The sequence below is a fragment of the Anopheles cruzii genome, chromosome 3 (assembly GCF_943734635.1).
Source record: "Anopheles cruzii chromosome 3, idAnoCruzAS_RS32_06, whole genome shotgun sequence".
Classification (NCBI taxonomy): Eukaryota; Metazoa; Arthropoda; class Insecta; order Diptera; family Culicidae; genus Anopheles; species Anopheles cruzii.
This window is the reverse complement of record NC_069145.1, coordinates 72,102,882-72,122,031: the sequence shown is the minus strand read 5'-3', so window position 1 is coordinate 72,122,031 and position 19,150 is coordinate 72,102,882. Positions and strand designations below refer to the sequence as shown.

Genomic DNA, 19,150 nt, shown 5'->3' with positions numbered 1-19,150 from the left:
GAGCTACGGCTTCGTCGGCAGCGCAACAAAACATGAAATTGACAGAAGGTTGTAAGTAGGCTTTGAGCGGCTGCTGCGCGGGCAGCGAACGAAAGGAAAACATATCACAACAAATCTTGCAGCAATCGGATCGAATCGCGCGCCTCGGAAAAACCGGTGCTCCACTTTCATTGCCAGGCCAGGCCAGGAAGCCTGGCTGGTCTGGCCTATGCAGTTCTGCGTGGCTCAACGTTGTCACCCTTATTCGTAGATCTCCGCCCGGCTCTCGCAGGCACCCGTCCGCCAGCCGCCGCCTCCTGTGATGTGCTAGTTAGTTGCTAAATGTCATTATCAGGGTGCGGCCCAACGGCAACAGCTAGGCTAACAGGGGACCAGGTCTGTGGACACACGGACCCGGTATGGCACACACAGCGACCCAGGTTGGGCCCGTCCTGTCGAACCTGTTCCTCTCACTCTGGGGGTTGTGGTCTAGTTTTGGCGTCGATGGCGGGCAACCGGCAGAAGTGTTCCCTTTTCACGCGTAAATCAAACGAAAACAAAAGCGAAATTACATGCCTTTCACTTTACTTACTCTCGGCGCGATCAGCCATCGATGGCGGCGGCTTCTCTAGGCATCCCGTTCCAGTTTGCCGTCGTTCCATTTTATGCTCCCAGCCAGCTGTGACGCCAAAAACGGCAGCCGAGGAGCCGGGTGTTCTGGGCTTCGGTCTGGTTCGGGCTTCGTTTTATTAGATTTCACTTCTGGCGTCTTCAACGCAACGCGGCAACTGCTCGGTGGCATTCCCAGACGATGCTGCAGCCCTAATGCCTCCTAATGGGAACTAGTTTTTCCGGCAACCCGGCAACCCTTCTGCTATGCTCGGCTGTCGCTTGTGAAAATTGAGATCGCTGCAACACGAATCGGTTCGATTTTTGCAAGACCCCAACATTCTTTGAAGGCACACCGAACTTGACCCTCGATGATGAAGATTTTCTTCATTAAAAGCGCAGCTCCCTATCTATAGCCCCATCGATTCGGCGCCCTGACCCCATGCCAAAATGGGGCCGAGGCAGAACAAAACCTTCGAGGCCCTTCGAGCCACCCGAGCCAAAGGTTCACACACCGTTAGGTGATCCCGTCCCTTCGCGCCAGTCAGGCAAGCACCGAGAACTGTGTTTAGCCACCGTAATGGGAGGATATCCGTCGGTGCAATCGGTGCCGGGACCGGTTCACCGCGCTAAACGGAGCCACGACACCACCAGGACTGGACCGGCGACGGACCAGCGTGTGGAAGAAAGTGGTTTGACACGATCATTAAAAGGTTTCACCTTCGGTAAGCGATTCGCCGCCGCCGTCGCCGCCTCAAAGTCCCAGTTTCCCAAGTCGGGGCGATTGCGATCAATTGCGAGTGCGCCCGGTACGCCGGATGCGGCCCTTCCCTCGAGGGCCGAACTAGGAGCTGACCGGCTTGGCCGCTCGATTCTATTGCTAGCCCAAGCCCAAGAGTCACGCGCTACCGTCAGCCTCCGAAACGTATCATAAATTTGACATCTCCCACAAAACGGGGTGCAGCCAGCCAGGCAGGAGTAACGCCTCTCCGAAAAAGCACGCCACAAATGTCATTGGAGCCGCAGCGGACGGAGCTGAACTTTAAGAGGTACTTCACGACCACCATCACCCATAATTGCTGGCGGCCTGTTAGGCGCGGAAGTTCTGCCGAATCCTGAGCTGGTGGCGCTCCCAACTCCCGACGCGCGATCGTACGTCATGTTGTGGGGCGGTTGCAAAACTAATTCGCCATTCGGTGTACCCGTCCAGACGGGCAACACCTTCAGTTCTACTATTTGGCACTCGAGCCGACTTCGGTCGTGACTCCGGGACTGGGATTAGGCCCCACGACATCGTCTCTCTAGACCCGGTGCGCGCGCAGTGTGTAGGATGCGCGCGCCATTCTAAAAAAACGGTGCACTCCACTCTGCCAGGTTCCGCGGTGGTGCTAGAGGTGGTGGTGACGTATATCCCACGCCGCCGCCATGGAACGTCGCGGAAACATTATCCGGCGAACGATGGCGATGGCGGCGACCGTAAATTCCTCACTCGACATTTACCGAGACCTTCGCCCGGACGACAAAGAGAATTGCAAACATGGCATGGCGGGGGGCGGTACAGGTGGTACCAGGGCCCTTGGTTCCCTTCATCTCCCGGGTTGGGTCCTTTTTTGTTATCGCCGACGAGTCTGTGGCAGATTATAGCACTCTCTAGTGCCCTGTCATGTCGAACGGATGATTTATGATATGTTCGCCGGCGGGGGGTGCTAGAGGCCGAGGTGGGTGACAAAGTGCAAAGAACGGTGATATCAATTGGCAGCACCGAGTGTGTGTGTGTGTGTGTGTGTGGTACTTAGAGAGCCACTTGCTTTGACAGTTCCTTGGGCGACTTCGTGTCGTTGTTGGAACGTTACATAAGGCGGCCAAAAATATGTTTTGTTCCGTGTAGATCGGCGCGAGTTGTAGAAATATGCTGGTCAACTCGCCAACAGTTCACGATCGATTGCTTATTTTACTCACAAATCACCGTCAACACTTGACTGCCGGGCTGAGCTTCCAGGTCCGCGGCGGCATTCTCTTCGTTTCTCGTGACTAGTTCGCCAGCTGGCACCTCTTTTGCTGATGGAGCCGTAAGTACCTGTTAACGAGTTGTTTGGACGGCACACCAGTGCTGGCCACCAAGTACCGATTTCCGATGGTGCCGCTTCAAAGCAGAGAAGCAATAGGCGGAGGGAAACACGGTCCGTTGTGTGGTGAAAAAGACGCAAAAAAGCCGTTCGCCCAGCCCAGGGCTAAGTGGCGCATCCCTAGCGCTCGCTAAACGCCGGTTGGTAAGCCGTTCGCTCGGAACGGCCACTTCGTTTGGGGCCGGCCGCGATCGATCATTCGAATCGATCACATTGTGCTTGACCGTACCGAACCACCGATTGCAGAACCGCCTGGGTCTGGGCCTTCTGACCGCAACCGTGTACATTGTTTCGCTGCGGCCCCAATTGGCAATAGCTCGATACGGGGCAGGGGGGCCAGTTTTGTTGCCAGGAGGCCAGATCAGCGAACGGAACGATCCGTGTGTCCGATCGGCTCGTTAGCATATCTCGCACATGCGAGTGCCTTGCCGGCCACATAAAACACTTTCTTTGCGTGAAACGCCGTCTTCGAGTGCCGCTAGTCGTTCTTGATTGATCGAACTTTGACGACGCAACAACGACGACGACGAGCTGTCCACGGTGGGCACTGCACATTGTTGCATCTTGGCGTCACTCCACCTCGATCGAACGAATAGTGTCTTATCGGACGTTACGATTGAATACGATTTTTTCTGACCACATTAATCATTAGGCTGCTGTACATTCGGTTCATCCTGACGATCGATCGATCGATTGTTGCAAAATGGTGGCCCATTAGAAAGTGCTTGGCGCAATTCGGACAATTTGAAAGTTGTATCAACAAGTAACCGGCTCGGTGAACTTCGTTACGCCCGGAAATTGAATAGGTTCGGATTCAGAGTTTTTGATCATATTTACTTAGGTTTACGGTGTTGCCAGACTCTTTGTTCTGTCTATGACGGAGGACGCTCTAAAAGAACTCGAAGATCTACGCCGACATATAAATCTTTTTAGGGCAAATAATGTAGATGAGTAAATTAGTTAAACAACAAAACAAATGACTTTTTTAATGAAAGTAATGTCCGTTAGCTACTACTTTCTCACATCTTTCCGGTTAATTCCAGTAACAGTTCCCATCCGACATTTTCGAGATAGGTTTTAACAGGTTTTGCGGGATGTGGCCGAGTGTTGTCATGTTGAAAAATCAGTTAGTTATGTCTGTTATCCCCTTCTAGTCATTTTATGGCCAAAGCTTGTTTCAAAAACACATTAATTGTTGTCGATAGGGTTGTCCATCAATAATTTAGTTAGTTGTTAAAAGCTCATAGTACACCACACCTTCCATATCCCACCATATGCATAGCATAACCTTAGCACAGTGAATATTTCGCGTTGGTTGCGATAGACCTGGTTTGCCAGGCTGTACCCAGGCTTTTTATCATTTAGAATTTTCGTAATATTCCCATCGGACACCAGTTCGCTTTTAGATCACAGAAGAAGTCGAAGGACTAGAAAAAGATTAGCGAAACCAGTGCGATGAGTGATCAGCAAACATTTCCAAATAAATAACATAATATGACACAAGATCACACTCTTCTGTCGATCCATAATCGCTGCCGCTGCGGGAGGTGTCAGCCCGAAGAAGACACTCGAAGGGGGTGCCGTGTGAACTCCTCGCTTCAGCGATGGCATAATTTTAGCTTCACACCTAAGCCGCCAGCCGCATCATCTGGTTCGCGTGCCGGGTGCGTGTTGGCGGGGTGAAAATGCTTCCCATTCGTCTCGACTACGTCTGAGAAATGTGATAGTTTAAATTTACATATCTCCTCAGCCCTCGGGCGACGAGTCATTTAAGATCTCGGCCAAACAGCTTATTACATAGCTTAAGGGGGAAGGTTATCATACATATCATCTGCTGCACGACACCGACCCCGGCACACCGTTTTCCCACACACACGCACACACACACACACACACACACACTCTCGGTGCATTTATCTAATTTCGCCCCGCAAACGCTTTCGCTTTCCATCGCGATCGCGCCGCTGCCGGCGTCAATCAAACCGGAGTTTGCATAATTTGCGCGCATCATCGGGCGAAGGCCGCCCCCCGGGTGTACCGCTGGCGGATTGCACATTTCACCACACACACCTAAAAAGCCGGGTGCCACCCAAAAATTGCACACTCCGATTCACGGTTCGGTTTTGGGGAGTTTTGTTTGCCACACGCGATCCCCGTTTCGCAGGCGGGTTTAAATTTGCGCACTCTGGCGGCGCTCTGTCGAAAGTGTCTGTGAAAAGTGAAAACTGGATAATTTCACACCCACCCGCGCATGCCGGTCGGCCAGAATCAAATCAACGCCCAATCTTATCGCGCACCACTCGTTGCAATCGAGTGCAGCGCGCGCCGATGGGTGCAATTTACTAATTATGATTGCACGTCGCTCCGCCGGGCGACAATTATGATAATCAACGCCATCGGCTGGCTGGCTGGGTGAGAAATCGAACTATGTGTGCCGCGAGCGATGTTTTCTCGTTGGCGCAATTCGGGCACTGCATCGTGTGCTGCACCGGTGCATTCTGCACCGGTGCAACGGTTCGTTGCGATCGCACCAAAGTGTAGCCCTCGAGGCAGGGCGGGCTTTGGCAGCTTTGCTTTCGAATGCGAAATTGGTGCGATTCACTCGAAACCGAACCATGCGCAGCCAGTTTCGTTTATTCTTACGAAACACTCTCTCTATCGCTTTGGTTTGGCAATCAAGAAGCCTCGAGAAGAATGTCAATTATAAGCCTCCCCGAATTGCTTCTTGAGGCGAGAGACTCAAAGTCGTATCGAAAGGCTCTATCCGTGGTGCCCCAAAAAGACCTCGAGTCTAGCAGCGTTAGTACGCCTTTTTGTCGAATGGTCCAATCTGGGACACCGTCCACCATTGAGCTTCCTAAGCCCGCGATTCATGTGAGCCCCACACGGGCTCAGTGCCCCACGAAATTGTCTTGGACCTCAATAACCCTTCTGCAACGACCCAAAACACATTACACTCCCCGCGATGGCGTCAATTACAGCTCCCGAGTGTCCAATGGACCTACTTGCGGGCCATTGCGGAAGCTCGTTCCCCAAAAACAGTTGGGCCCGGGGCACACGATAATGATTCAATCACACTCCGGTACTCGGCTCTCTGTACTCCACTCTGGGCAGGTGTGTGCCTAGGAAAGAAGGCAACCGAATGTAGGCTTCGTTCCTTGCCTTAGACTGGCGGCGTCGGCGGACGAGAAATGAGGTCTCGAAAATTGACGGAGAGTACTCTACGTGGATGACGTTCGCTCCAAAATCTCAGACTTCGACGTCGTTCCCAAATACTGCTGGCCCATTGCGATTGAGGTTGATTGCGATCGATCGACAGCATCCTGGTGTCAACTGGCCAACGAGCTAGAACACAAATGCAGCTTCTACCCGAGGTAAACGGGGTTCCGAAAGTCCGGAACATCGATTTGGCGACACGGTGCGGTGCGCTGGTTGCTTCCGACAATCTCTTCGCTTCGTGGCCCAAGCAATTTGTTGCTTTGCCATGTGGACAAGGTATATGGGGTTCCGGTGTGATGGGCAACAAAGCCCTCCCCGTAGCGAAAGGAGTCGGTTCGTAGGTCCCGCTGACGGAGCTTTTGATGGAGACGAGTAGTGTCTTATTTATCAAAATGAAAACACATGCGAAGGCTGGGGAGTCGTGTGGAACCGGGGCTTTGTAATTCAAATCCCGCCCCAGGATGGGTCGTTTGCGTTTTTTGTCCCTCGCTCTCGCTGCGAAATTGGGTCAGCGAAGTTAACCCTTCTCGGAAGGCGTCTCGGGGTGGAGAACGCCAAAGAAGGTCACTTCGCAGAATCGGTGCGCGACCGTGAACGGAGCATGAATCATCACCAAGGCGTCGTCGGCATGACTCACCGAACCGAAAGGCCCTCGCCTTGAAAGTCAATGCTGCTAAACGGCGTGGCGATTTGATGGCCGCTCCACAGCACTACCTCAAATCGTGCTCGAAGCAAGATATCAAATCGCGCACCACTCGATGATCGGACGATCGAAGATTTGCAACGCTAATTATGGACTGATGCGCACGACTGGACTCTCGGCTGTTACTTAATGCCTCGTGCGCGATAATATGCAAAATGGGTGTGACTTTCCATCCGGTTTTGTTGCGACCGGACGAGCCCGAAACATTATGCCAACGATGTGTGGGATTGTGCGGTAATAGATATGAAGTCTCTGGTCCTTTCGCCCGTAACATATTGGCTTGTGGATCGCCAATTTTTCGAAGGAGTCGAAGTTTTAGAGGATCCGATCTCTGGGCATCCCAATCTATGTTGGGCTCGGGCTTATATTTTTCGCCAACCCACAACCTGCTAGCAATTCAATTCACTGCCGTGTACCCTTACGGGGTCCGTTCGGTTTAATTACATCTCGCCCTCCCAAAAACCCGATTCACACGGTCGGTGAAGTCCGGTCCGCGTATCATTATCGGTACTGCGGGATCGATCGCGGATCGGGGCCAAACACATGCCGTGGCTACTGATAAATCCATCCTCCGGACGGACGGACGGAAAGCGGATGAAGCAGAATCTACTGACGAAGCCACAGTGGCATCGGTGCGGCCGATGTTGGCCCACTTCTAGCCACAATGGAGCGACGATCCGTGAAAGAATGATGTCTGCCAAATCGGGGGAACGGTGAAAACACAACCTCCGAAATGTACCGGAACTGGCAGACGAGCGAAAGAGTGCGGCTGGCGTGGCAAAGAAATTCAAACGGAACACTCCCCACTCCCGAATTGCGTTTGGCCGGGTTTTGTTCGGACTTTGGACGATCACTTGAAGTAACACGCGAAGTAGAGGCTCCAGCAGAGACACTAAGCCGGCAACGGGAAGAACAAATAAGCAATAAGCTGCCGATGGGGCTGCGCCAAATGGCATGTGCGTACTTTGCCGGTCATTGTCGGCGCGAAGGAAAGTATGTTAAGCCCTCCCGGCAGAGGATGAACACGATCGACAGTGGGCCGTCTTCAGCGAGACTAAAAAGAGGTCTTTGGTGCCCAACACACAGTGATCATCGATCAGAGATCGATCCACCGAGTGTTGCGCAGCATTGACGGGAGGGCAAAGAAAGGGTCTCGCCACTCGCCATCAGTCGAAAGCCACAGCAACAGCATCAATCAATCAAGCGCATAGAACTGTGGAGGCCGCACGTCCGCCAGCGTCTAGCGGACGAAAAAAAAAACGCAACAACATAGTACTTAGCATTAACGAACCATAATGATACAAATAATGGGCCTTTTTATTGCGCCTGGCCGTTTACTGGCGAGGTACAACCGCCGCGGAACAAGAGATAAGGAATGGGCCGTTTTTTTTTCTTTGGTTTGTTTGATCGGAAACGATTTGCACCGTTTTATGCGCTCGAAATTAAGGTTCCTTCGAAGATGGAGCATAAGCAGTCATTTTCTTCTCTTTTTTTCGGCCGAAGCCGATCTTTTCTTGTGTAAACCGCGTAATTGATTTGAGCGCCTCCAGAAAGTACACCAAAATGGGCTGAAGATCAAAAGGGATCAAGGGATCACAGGAGGATGAGTTGTTCCGAAAAACTCACCCCGTCCGCCCGGGGGTCAGCATGTCGGGCTGAACTTTCACCGAGACCGTAAATGTGGCCTAAACTGTGGCCCGTTTTGGTGATTGTCTTACGTCTTGGCAATCTCACAAAAGGAGTCCCGGTCAAACCCGAGCCCCCAAGAAAAGGCCATCTGTCATCGTCCAAGCTCCAAGAGCGGAGAGTGGCTTGAGAAAATGGAAAAACGGGGCAATTACATGCTTGCATCAGGCAGGGCCCGGCCCGAAAAGATACAAATCAACGCGTTTAAAAATATTCACACAAAGACGCGATGCGATCGTTCTCGCCATCGAAGGCGTGACCGACCGATGGTCGGGCCGGGAAGGTAATTTTCTCTCCGAAAATCTTCGCTAAAAGCTGGGTGTAACAACATTTCAGCGGCGAATAGTTGCAAAACCGTTTTGTAGGTTAATTGCTGGGGCCGGATTCTGCGCAGCAGCACGAAAGGAAGTACACGCGCGAGGTGTGCCATTAAGAGGGCCCGGTGTTGAATCAACCCGTGAAGCTGATGTCCATCATCATCCCTCGGTGAGCTCACCGGTATGCTTCGCCAACGCCAACGTACACCGGACTGGGTGTGAAGTGGCTAAAACCACCCACCTAAGGTCACCTCCGATCGTCACCGATTTCCGCTCTCCCCAGCCTGGTGGCCGTCATCGGACGTATCACGTATTTGGTTACAACTCCCTGTCGCCCGGACCACTTCCTCCGACTTCTGTCATCTGTGGTTTGGTTGCGCAATCGTGTTTCAGGCAGCGCGCATTTTGGAGCGTCAAATGGCGATCAGAGTTGCGGTTGGGTCGTATCTTCCGGCATCGGGCAGGAAGAAAACGGACAACCAGACCCGCGTCCGTCGCAAAACTCAGTAACCGCTTAACCGGGAGCATGTGTGGGGAGGCACCTTCTTGGAAGATGCGTATGATGGGGAAGGTTTGAGATACGATCCCACTTTGGCCGTGCGACGTTATCAGCAACGCGATGGGCGATGGGCCCTTTGGAAACCTTGGTTTTCCATTCCTTTTTTCGAGCAAGCGACGTGGTGAGACGAGTAGCTTTATGGTAAGGCATGGCGTCTCTGGCATCCCACCGCGTGAAGTGCTTTGCTTTCTTTGGTGAAGCTGCAAAGAGTGTTTTTTCGTTATCTTCTTCAGAAATAGCTCATAAGTGTAAAGTACAGAAACGTAAAGATCAAAAGAGAAAGTAAACTTCTTTCAATGCTGTTAAATTGTCTAACTCTCATTGCAATATGGCTGAGGAGTACTCTGAGTCTGTTAAAAAAGTATCCGGAATTCGGTGTTTTTTCTCAAAATTATTTCTTTATTCATGAGTATCAATGTTGTACCCTTCAAAGTAATTCCCATAAGATATTATATTCTTGTGTCAGCGTTTGTTTCGATCCTCGAAGCACTTTCATTCGAAGCACAAATCATTTCTTCACCGTTGGGATGATTGAGCTTTACTTTCCACGTCACAACCGTAAACCCATGTTTCGTCACTAGCTATGACCCTATGGAGTAAATTTAGGTGGTCGCGGACAGAGTCCAACAGATCCTTAGCTTAGATACTGGTTTAGGCCGTAATTGAGCAATTTAGCAGTTTCATGGTCAAATCATTGCTAAAAACCGAATGGCACAAGCCAATCGATATGTTTAGGTCATCAGCATCACTAAAGGTGATTCGACGATTGCCCAATACTATGTTCTTCACTTCATCAATGTTTTTGTCTGCGGTTGACGTGCTCGGGCTCTTCTGGTCGTTCACACCTTCTCGGCCCTCTGACAACATTTTGAACTCTGCTTTGGGCCAAGGTAGATTCACCATATGCTACAGTTGTTTTTTACACAAAATTTGATACAGATTCTTTGATTCATTTTTTCGAATAGAAAAAAATGAAAGTTGAGCCAAAACACGTGTAAGGAACCAAAGGATAAGACAAATAGAATGGACAAGTGGGCAATCAACATTAAATGACTTTGAATGAAGATTTTATACCACTAACAAAGGCTATGGACTGACATTAGCTTAGAGTAATTATGGCTGAAGCGGTAACATTCAGAAGTTGGATCGCGGCAGACGTCATCCAATTTTTTTCAATGTAGACGAAGAATAAGGAAGAAACCCCAACCGTGAATGAAGCCAATAGTGGTCATGTTGCATTCCCAGATGTAAACGACTCCGACGGGGCACTCGAGTGGCATCTAAATCACGGTGATCCTCGCGCCACAAGCAGCAAAAGCATAAAACACCTCAACAATTCTGCACCCAATTAAACAACAAAGCCTAGAACATATTTCCGTAATTGGCACGGTGTGGACTCGAAGAGGGGCACACAGGGCGCGACGAGGGACCTTTCTGCCATTATGGTGGTGGCGAAACCACGAGTGACAACGTGTCCGAGTGCACATTAGCACCACCACGCACACGTGGGGCGACCGCCTAACGGACGCGAGGACAGCATTGCGCAAGAGCAGCCGAGTGCTGTCGCGGAGTTGGTTCAAGTGCACCGCTCCCGGGGGCTGATGCGCCGTTATGATTTGAAAGCCGCCCCGGGGCGGCCCCGTTCAGCAATTTGCATGGCCGTCCGCTGCACATACTTGTGGGTAATTATTTAATCCACGCGCGCGCAGACTGCAGCGGGTCCACCCAGCAGCAGCGCCGGTGTCCTCATGTGCATACCAGATGCAGGGCCGCTGCTTTATTGTCATCATTGAAGATCTTGACTCCGCATTCCTACGTCGTGTCGCGCCGCGGACGTGGACGGTCATCGATCAGCATTAGTGAGGCGTTGTGATTGACGTTGGGAAGCATGTAATTGGCCAACCTGTCCCGGGCAGGGTCGCATTAGCATATGGGGCCATACTGCCGTTCATCTTCCGCGATCACGATGAGTCCACCCAGGTTATGAACGAAAATATTGTTCAATCCCGAGGGGCAGGGCAATTCCCGACCGGGCTGCTGCGCGTCTGTAGCAGTTGTTTTTTCTTCTTTTAATTAAGAATTTTAATAAACGTAATTAAATGCAAAGAGCTCGCGCACGCATATAAAGCTTAGCCGCGCGGCACACCGCATAGGAGCGTGGAGCATAACGCGTCCATGTTTTATGTTGCGTACGCGCGTGCAACCCGTGGGGCCAACATTTAAATCGGGGTGCGCGCCCGGTCGGTGTTTCGAAGACGAACTCTTTGTAACTCTTTTGTTTCGCTGCGCCATTCCGCCGCGGGCGAACAAATTGTGCTGATGATGAAGAAATTTGTCCGAACCGTTGGTGTTTCGCTTCGCTGCAACATTAACGCGGGGCGCAAAATAACAAAATTTACAAAACCACACAAACGCTCGCTCACTCGGGGCTCGGTGCGCAACAAAATGGACTAATCAGAGTCTAAATGGCGGCAAACACATACGGCGGTGTTGCTGCAAACGCACCGATGATGATCCACGCCACCACCCCGAAATGGAACAATAAATCGATCGCAAGCGGTACATTGTTGTGGATCCCTTACGGTCCGAAGAAATACAACCACACACGCGATCAGCTTGGTTGGAGGCGATCGCCGATTGTGCTCACTGCCAATTTTTATGTTGCCACCTCTTTTTATGCTTTTATTTTCGCCATCGCCCAACTCCGATTCCAGGGTGGATTGCTGGCCGTTGGCCGGCCAGGCTGTAAACGATCGGCCCATTACCTACTAATGCTTTAACACGTCGGTGTACACCGTTGCATCACTCGGTGCCGAGCGGTGTTTGGTGAAAACATAATTTATGATTTTGTGATGAATTTCGTGTTCAAACGGGTTTAAATCGTAAAAAAACAGTGAAGCGATGTCAGGCCATCTACGTAATAGTTATTATCATTATTTTATTGCCGCTCTTCCGGCTGCCATCGCAAAAAGGGGCCCCGAGCAGTGTGTAAAATTGTCAGTCAAGCCAATTTGAATCGTCGGGAAACTGGCCACCTCTCAGAAGGTAAGGCGACCCGATGTCAGATCACATTCCTTCCGGTCGGCCGGTCCGATCATCCGGATTCCGGACTGACGCGTCGCGGACTCATTTCCTGGCCTGTCGTCGCCGTCGTCTCCACACGCGCCCCGATGCATAGTGAATATGCCGTGGACGGTGGAAAAGTGGCCTCAAAACCTCCCGCGTGGTGCCTCACCGCAATGGGAAGGAAAATCGAAAGGAAAACTCGTTTGTCTCGTCGTGCCGTCGTTCCGTCCGTTGGCGGTGGTGGCTCTTGTCCCGGAAACCTCCTTTTTATGTCCCGCCCGCCCGGTTGGGGAACGGGTTTTAGGTATTGTCGCTGCCAACGAGTTTCCTTCTGGCGCGAGAAACATCCTTCCGGGTGTTTTATCGAGCCGTTAGACTTATCTTGTCATTAAAGTGTCCGGCAATCGGTTAAGAGATTTTATGCTGGGATTTACGGACCAAGAAAATTCAGTAAAAGGCATCCAAAATGGGTTGCGGTGTTTAAACATATTAAACATTTGTGAAAAGAATTTAATTAATTGGAAGTGTTTAAGAATTTTTCAGCAACAAATCCCCTTTATCTGACGTCTCTAATAAATTTTTTTCTCTCTTTCCTTCACAGAGGGCCGCGTGGAGGTATCGCGCGAAGGCAAATACCTCTCGACCCTGTCCGGTGCCAAGGTCCTGGGCGAGCTGGCCATCCTCTACCACTGCCAGCGGACCGCCACCATCACGGCCGCGACCGACTGCAAGCTGTGGGCCATCGAGCGGCAATGTTTCCAGACGATCATGATGCGCACCGGGCTGATCCGTCAGGCCGAGTACTCCGATTTCCTCAAAAGGTACGTGCCCGGGCGGCAGTTGAGTGGCGGGTTTCAGTTTCAGCTACCGCGCGGCCACTCGGATTATGGTCCTCCGTTTAGGAGACAAATTGACGGTTGGCGTTGGAGGCCTGGGTGTATGATGTTTCACAGGCCACAGGTTCTCCTCGAGTGCTGCGGAAGTTAGTGATCAATTTGTCACGCTCTCGGGGCTCGCGGATCCCGTTCATTCGATGGCGGCGTCTAGGGTGCCGCTCAAGATTTTATGACGTGGGAACGCCGTTTGACCGGCCCAACTAACGACGATCGTTTCGTTTAAACGGTGCCCCCCAAGTGCGGCCCTACCACAGACCACGGGGGTACTAGACCCGGTAATTTTGGGCGAGAAAATTACATACATTTCCACGAAACATAGATCTTGCTGCGGGTTGTGTCACACTTGGCGCGTAGGCCCCTACTGGAGGCCGAGACTGGCCCAGGTTGGCTTGGGAAAATAGGTTCGCGTACGAAGTACTCTTTCGACACTTTCGTTACACTACAAGCGATCGGCGGTTTGTGAGTGTTCTAAAAAGGATACTTACATGAAACTTTGGAAACACTCGGAAAACATTATGACCCGTTGATCGTAATGGCTTATTTGAACGGGGCCTTGCTTCTGACCTTTTAATAGAGTTTAGCGCCAGTGCCTTCCAACTTTTCCAATTTAGAATGTAGTACGAAGAAACTCTGCCAAGCGAATGCTAAAAATGGGCGCCAGTTTGAAGGTTACGTTCGGGTTCGGGAGCGTGTGTAGGCACCACCGGAATGGAGCAATCAAACCGGTAGCCATAAGAAACCTCTCTCAGCCGATGGGGAGGGGACCACCCGGTTAGACCTGGGCGGCTCAAGCGCGAACCAACCCGATCTACGTTCACTTTGGTGGCCCGTGTTCAATTCATTCACTCTTTCAAATACACACACCGGCCCAAGACGCGGTCATAATCAGACCAGAGGGTCGCGCTTTTGCTGTGGGGTCTTTTGTGTTTCCTACATCGTATTTGCTCGTATGAGCAAGTCAACCGCGCGTACTTTGTGGACCTTCCCTCCCCAAATGGCGCTGATTTTGCTGGTAGCAGTTTCGCGATACCCGTTCCTGTTGCTGGCTCGAAGCCCGCTGACACCCGCTCTAGTGCCCGCAGAGCAGAACGGGGTGGGGTGTCGTGGGGACAACCTCCTGTTCGAAACACGTTCGTGATCTAACCTGCAAAACGCCCGCCGTATTTTCGGTGGGATGGAACTAGTTTCGATACGGGCGAGGAGGTGTCAACTAGTAATCGGCAGCTAATCAACACGATCGACTCCAGCGATTGTGCAGGCTCCAGCGGTCAACTGGTTTGGGTCTGGCGGTTTGGCTGCCGATTAAATAATCTCCGTGCATGAGGGTAATAGAGGGTGATCCATCAAGCGTTTTAAACTATCGATTACTTGACTTTTAAAACGTCAAACTTCATTCTGAAAATTGTAAATATTTGGGAAATTCTTTGACATTTAGAGTCGTGCAAGAGAAGCCAATGCACTCCCAGCGAGTAACTGTTTAGTCTGCCGGAATCATCATTGGCCCATTTTTCTTCGAAAATGAAGAAGGAGGCGCCGTAACCGTCGATGGGAAATCTTCGGAATCCAAACACTAGGTGGACCACAATCTACGAGGGGCGTTCAAAAAGTAATGATAATTTTGCATTTACTCGGGCTACATAAGTCCGATTTTCGATTTCGATTGGCCTCTGGTGATTTTTCATGTTCCGGAAACCAAAAGGAGGCATGAAAGGACGAGGCCACGATACGATTTAGGCGATAAAGACGGCATCGAAGATGAGTCAAATCTTGTCCAAGCTAAACAGCTGTCAAAAATTGACCGATTACTCAAAATGGCCGAAATGTTCACCATAAATCACTGATATGTGTAGTAACTTATCGCCACAAAAAAATCGAAAATCGGACTTATGTAGCCCGAGTAAATGCAAAATTATCATTACTTTTTGAACGCCCCTCGTATATCTTGGACCCCATCAGGGATCCCCTTTTCCTGCCGGTTAGTTGTGGATGTTCTTCGCAGATTGCCCTCGTTTATAGATTCTAGGCCACTCTACCTACGAAAAGACACTTTCAATATTTGTTTTCCTTGGAACACTATCAAAGCATCGCATTGATGATGGAAATACCTAAAGCGTGAAGCCATGCCCAGCTGTGTTGTGGTGTGTCCAAAAAGGTCCATTCTTTCACGCCGTGGACCTTCCTCAATGTGGCGCCTGTGGGCTGCATTGCGTAAACGTAGTAATCGACAGCTCCAGCGTGTGATCATCATCATCATGATCGATCGGTGAAAGGATGCAGCGAATTAGTTCATTTTCTTGCCCTTTCTTTTCGGCACCAGAAGTGGGCAATTAGTGTTGTGTTGTTGTTCACCTCGACAATCCCGTATCCCCTTCAGCACGGCACAAAGGCCGTTCCGGAGCCGAATTTACGGAGCCGCGTTGGGAAACGACAAAGTGCACCCATTATGCAGGGTTAATTGTGGTATCGACCATTTCGAGACCAGCTTTATTACGCATGCGCGACCGTGAGAGTAGGCGCAACAGGACACCCCATCAAAGTCCCTGCCGAAAACGGAACGCAAAACCAGTCCCTGACATAATGTGGCAACGGCCACAGCGGTGGGGACACCCCGAGGGACGCCCGCGATTTGCTCCATTTTCGTGTTTGGGAGAAAGTTGTTTTCACGTGGGCCCGGTCGACACGCGACAGCAAGGCCCCATTTCGATGATGGATTTACATTTTTTCGACAGCCCGGCTGCTGGCCCGGCGGCGGCCAGTTTCACTCGATTTGTTTTTGCGGTTTTGTATGCGCAGCTCGCACCTATTACGCCATCGGCCAGGACCCGCGCGAGCCTGGCGGCGGTTGATCGGTTGACCGTTTTCCCTTTTTCATTCGCCGCCATCAGCGAAGTCATCAGCGGCATAGTTGAGTTTGTCCGCCATGAGATGGAATTGGCTATCGGCACCGGTCGGGGCTACCGTGGCGAACTGACCACTCCGTTCCGTGTCCGTTAGACCCACGGGTTTCCCACGGAGTCCGTCCCGAGGGAACGAGAACGCTAGACCCCGCCCGGCACCGCGGCCATTCGTTGCGCTTTGAACCCCCGGAAAATGTGTTCCCGGGCGGCGGCGGACATCAGCACGTCATGATGGCTCCATTATGTGCTGCGTTAATTTTGCTTCAATTTTATTACTGCTTTGCTACATTTCCTTAGGGCTCCTGCCCCGGTCTGTTACGCTCCCATTCGCGTCCGCGAAGATGCGAATCATCATCATCTTCCAGACCGCTCCCCCACGGCTCCGCGAGTTCGCTAATTCTCGCGTTTAATTCGTTCGTTCTTTGTTTTTTTGCCGGCGCCCGGTTTTGCAACGGAAGTCTCGCGCGGTCGGGCGTAAGAAGAAAAATCTATTTACACAAGACCGCGGGGCCAGTTTGCAGGGTGGGAAAACTCTCAGCTCCATTCAGTGGCACCGACGCCGCCGCCGCCGCTGATCTTTTCCAATTAACGCACGATTTTATTTAATCTTTTTTGTCGCCACCCGGGTCACGGTAGCTAGCGGGTCCCTTTCGTTGGGTTCGTGTCTTGGAGAACTGTCTTAAGGTAGGCGCTTTCTGACGGAACTGCTGCAGACCACAGTTCCCCGATACCGAGGGCGAGAGGGCGCATCACTCAACATGGTTTATGATCCGAGGTTGGTTTTGTTTGCGAATGCATCTCCCGAGCACTGCAGAGCTGCGTGATGCAACGAATGCGCCACGGATGATGCACCGATGATCGGTGGTGCACCGGCTCTACATCAAAACGGCCCCGGGGGGAGGGTTCCGTTTGATGCAACCCGCAACCGTTTCGTGTGATGAACGGTTCACGCGTTCACATAATTTTCGTGCCTTTCGGTGCTGGGGTGTATGTGGTTGCATCATCGTTTATGGTTTAATTTGCTATGTAAATGCGGTGCGTCACTTTGCGTAATGCAATCGGAACACGTGACTCCGGTGGGTGTGTGCCGTTTTGCATGTCAAGCATAAATTTTATGCTTCCGAAGTGTGTGATTCACCGCACCGCGGGCCGCTCGAAAGATGGTTGAGACATTTTAATGGCCCATTCTAAGGACTGGGCTTACCCTAGATGCCCCTAATACGGTACTTTTGAAGCCGGTGGTATGTTCCTGTCTCGAGACACGAAGCGCGTCAGCCAGTGTGCGACACCCTGACCTATAAATTATTTACCACAAACGGCTGGTGGCCGTGCATGGCATAATTCAAGTGCATGCCCACTGCCTGGCGGCCCTTTCTGCTCGCGGCCAGCAAGACGAGAGGTGCATACTGATCGGCTCGGGCGTCCCTCAACAAACAGCCGCGACGGAGACAAACGCCAAAAATCGTACGCCACTTAACCTTGCTGCATGCTGAGCCGCATGTGGTTTAGGACATTGCCCTTGGCGGGCGGACGGGCGGGCGGATGAACCGCCCAGCGACCCTCACGCGAACCGGCTCGCATCCGGCGATTGTTGTTTCGCGGTTTTTGCTCCATCATCAACGTACCCCATTCGATTTTCGGCGGCCCACCAGTAAGTCACAGCGTTACGAGGCCCCGCGTGAGTGGAGCGTGATCGCGGTTCGAACGTTAAACCCTATCTAAAGTACAATACCCTGGGCCGGGGATGGCCTTGACGTAACGTCGGGGGTTGAAATTGATTTTACCACGGACCGATCACAGGCTTTTGTTTGCCTTTTCTAATACCAACCTTTCATTTCCGCAGTGTGCCGATCTTCAAAAATCTCCCGGAGGACACGCTGTGCAAGATATCGGACGTGCTGGAGGAGTGTTACTACCAGAAAGGTGACTACATCATACGCCAGGGGGCCCGCGGGGACACGTTCTTCATCATCTCCAAGGGCCAGGTGCGCGTCACGATACGCCAGGACGCGACGCAGGAGGAAAAGTTCATTCGCACGCTCGGCAAAGGCGACTTCTTCGGCGAAAAGGCTCTGCAAGGGTAAGTGTGGTCCGCTCTCTCACTGTGTCCCAGTGCTCTGACCCGTCACCGACCCTCTGCCCGTTTTAGCGATGACCTGCGCACGGCGAACATCATTTGCGATTCACCGGAAGGCGTCACCTGCCTGGTGATCGATCGGGACACGTTCAATCAGCTGATCTCGAACCTGGACGAGATCCGGAACCGCTACAACGACGAGAGTGTCAGTCAGCGAAAGAAGTAAGTGGTGGTGGCCGCAGGCCGCAGGAAAGATTACGATTGCGATCGTAACGCGCGTGTCCGCTCCTCTCCCGTAGGATCTACGAGGAGTTCCGAGAGGTGAAGCTCTCGGACCTGCGTGTCATCTCGACGCTCGGTGTCGGTGGGTTCGGCCGGGTGGAGCTGGTGCAGCTGGCCCAGGACAAGGCTCGATCGTTTGCGCTGAAGCAAATGAAGAAGGCACAGATCGTCGAGACCCGCCAGCAGCAGCACATCATGTCGGAGAAGGAAATCATGAGCGAGGCGAACAGTGACTTCATCGTGAAGCTGTACAAAACCTTCAAGGATCGCAAGTACCTGTACATGCTGATGGAGAGCTGCCTCGGGGGCGAACTGTGGACGATTCTGCGCGACCGCGGACACTTTGACGACGGTACCACGCGCTTCTACACGGCCTGCGTGGTCGAAGCGTTCGACTATCTGCACTCACGCAACATCATCTACCGCGACCTGAAGCCCGAGAACCTGCTGCTCGACGTGTCCGGCTACGTCAAGCTGGTTGACTTCGGGTTCGCCAAGAAGCTGCAGTCCGGTAAGTCGAAGCGGGCGCCGAAGCAACGCACACACACGCTAACGGGTTTCCCTCTCGGTCGATCGTAGGACGCAAAACCTGGACGTTCTGTGGTACACCGGAGTACGTGGCGCCGGAAGTTATTCTTAATCGAGGCCATGACATAAGTGCCGACTACTGGTCGCTTGGGGTGCTAATGTTCGAGCTGCTGACAGGTAGGAGGTGGCGGAAGTCGCTTGAATCC

At 52.0% G+C, this 19,150-nt stretch overlaps 1 protein-coding gene across 4 annotated transcripts in view; it reads left to right on the top strand.

The window, feature by feature from the left end:
* LOC128272980 (cGMP-dependent protein kinase, isozyme 2 forms cD4/T1/T3A/T3B) overlaps positions 1-19,150 on the top strand; it is a 100,131-nt gene that overhangs the window by 79,986 nt on the left and 995 nt on the right. For all 4 annotated transcript variants that reach the window (XM_053010878.1, XM_053010879.1, XM_053010881.1 and 1 more), the window contains 5 exons: positions 12,866-13,085; positions 17,901-18,137; positions 18,207-18,356; positions 18,434-18,927; positions 18,996-19,121. In XM_053010878.1, coding sequence (XP_052866838.1) covers positions 12,866-13,085; positions 17,901-18,137; positions 18,207-18,356; positions 18,434-18,927; positions 18,996-19,121 — 1,227 coding nt within the window. The remainder of the gene's footprint in view (positions 1-12,865; positions 13,086-17,900; positions 18,138-18,206; positions 18,357-18,433; positions 18,928-18,995; positions 19,122-19,150) is intronic.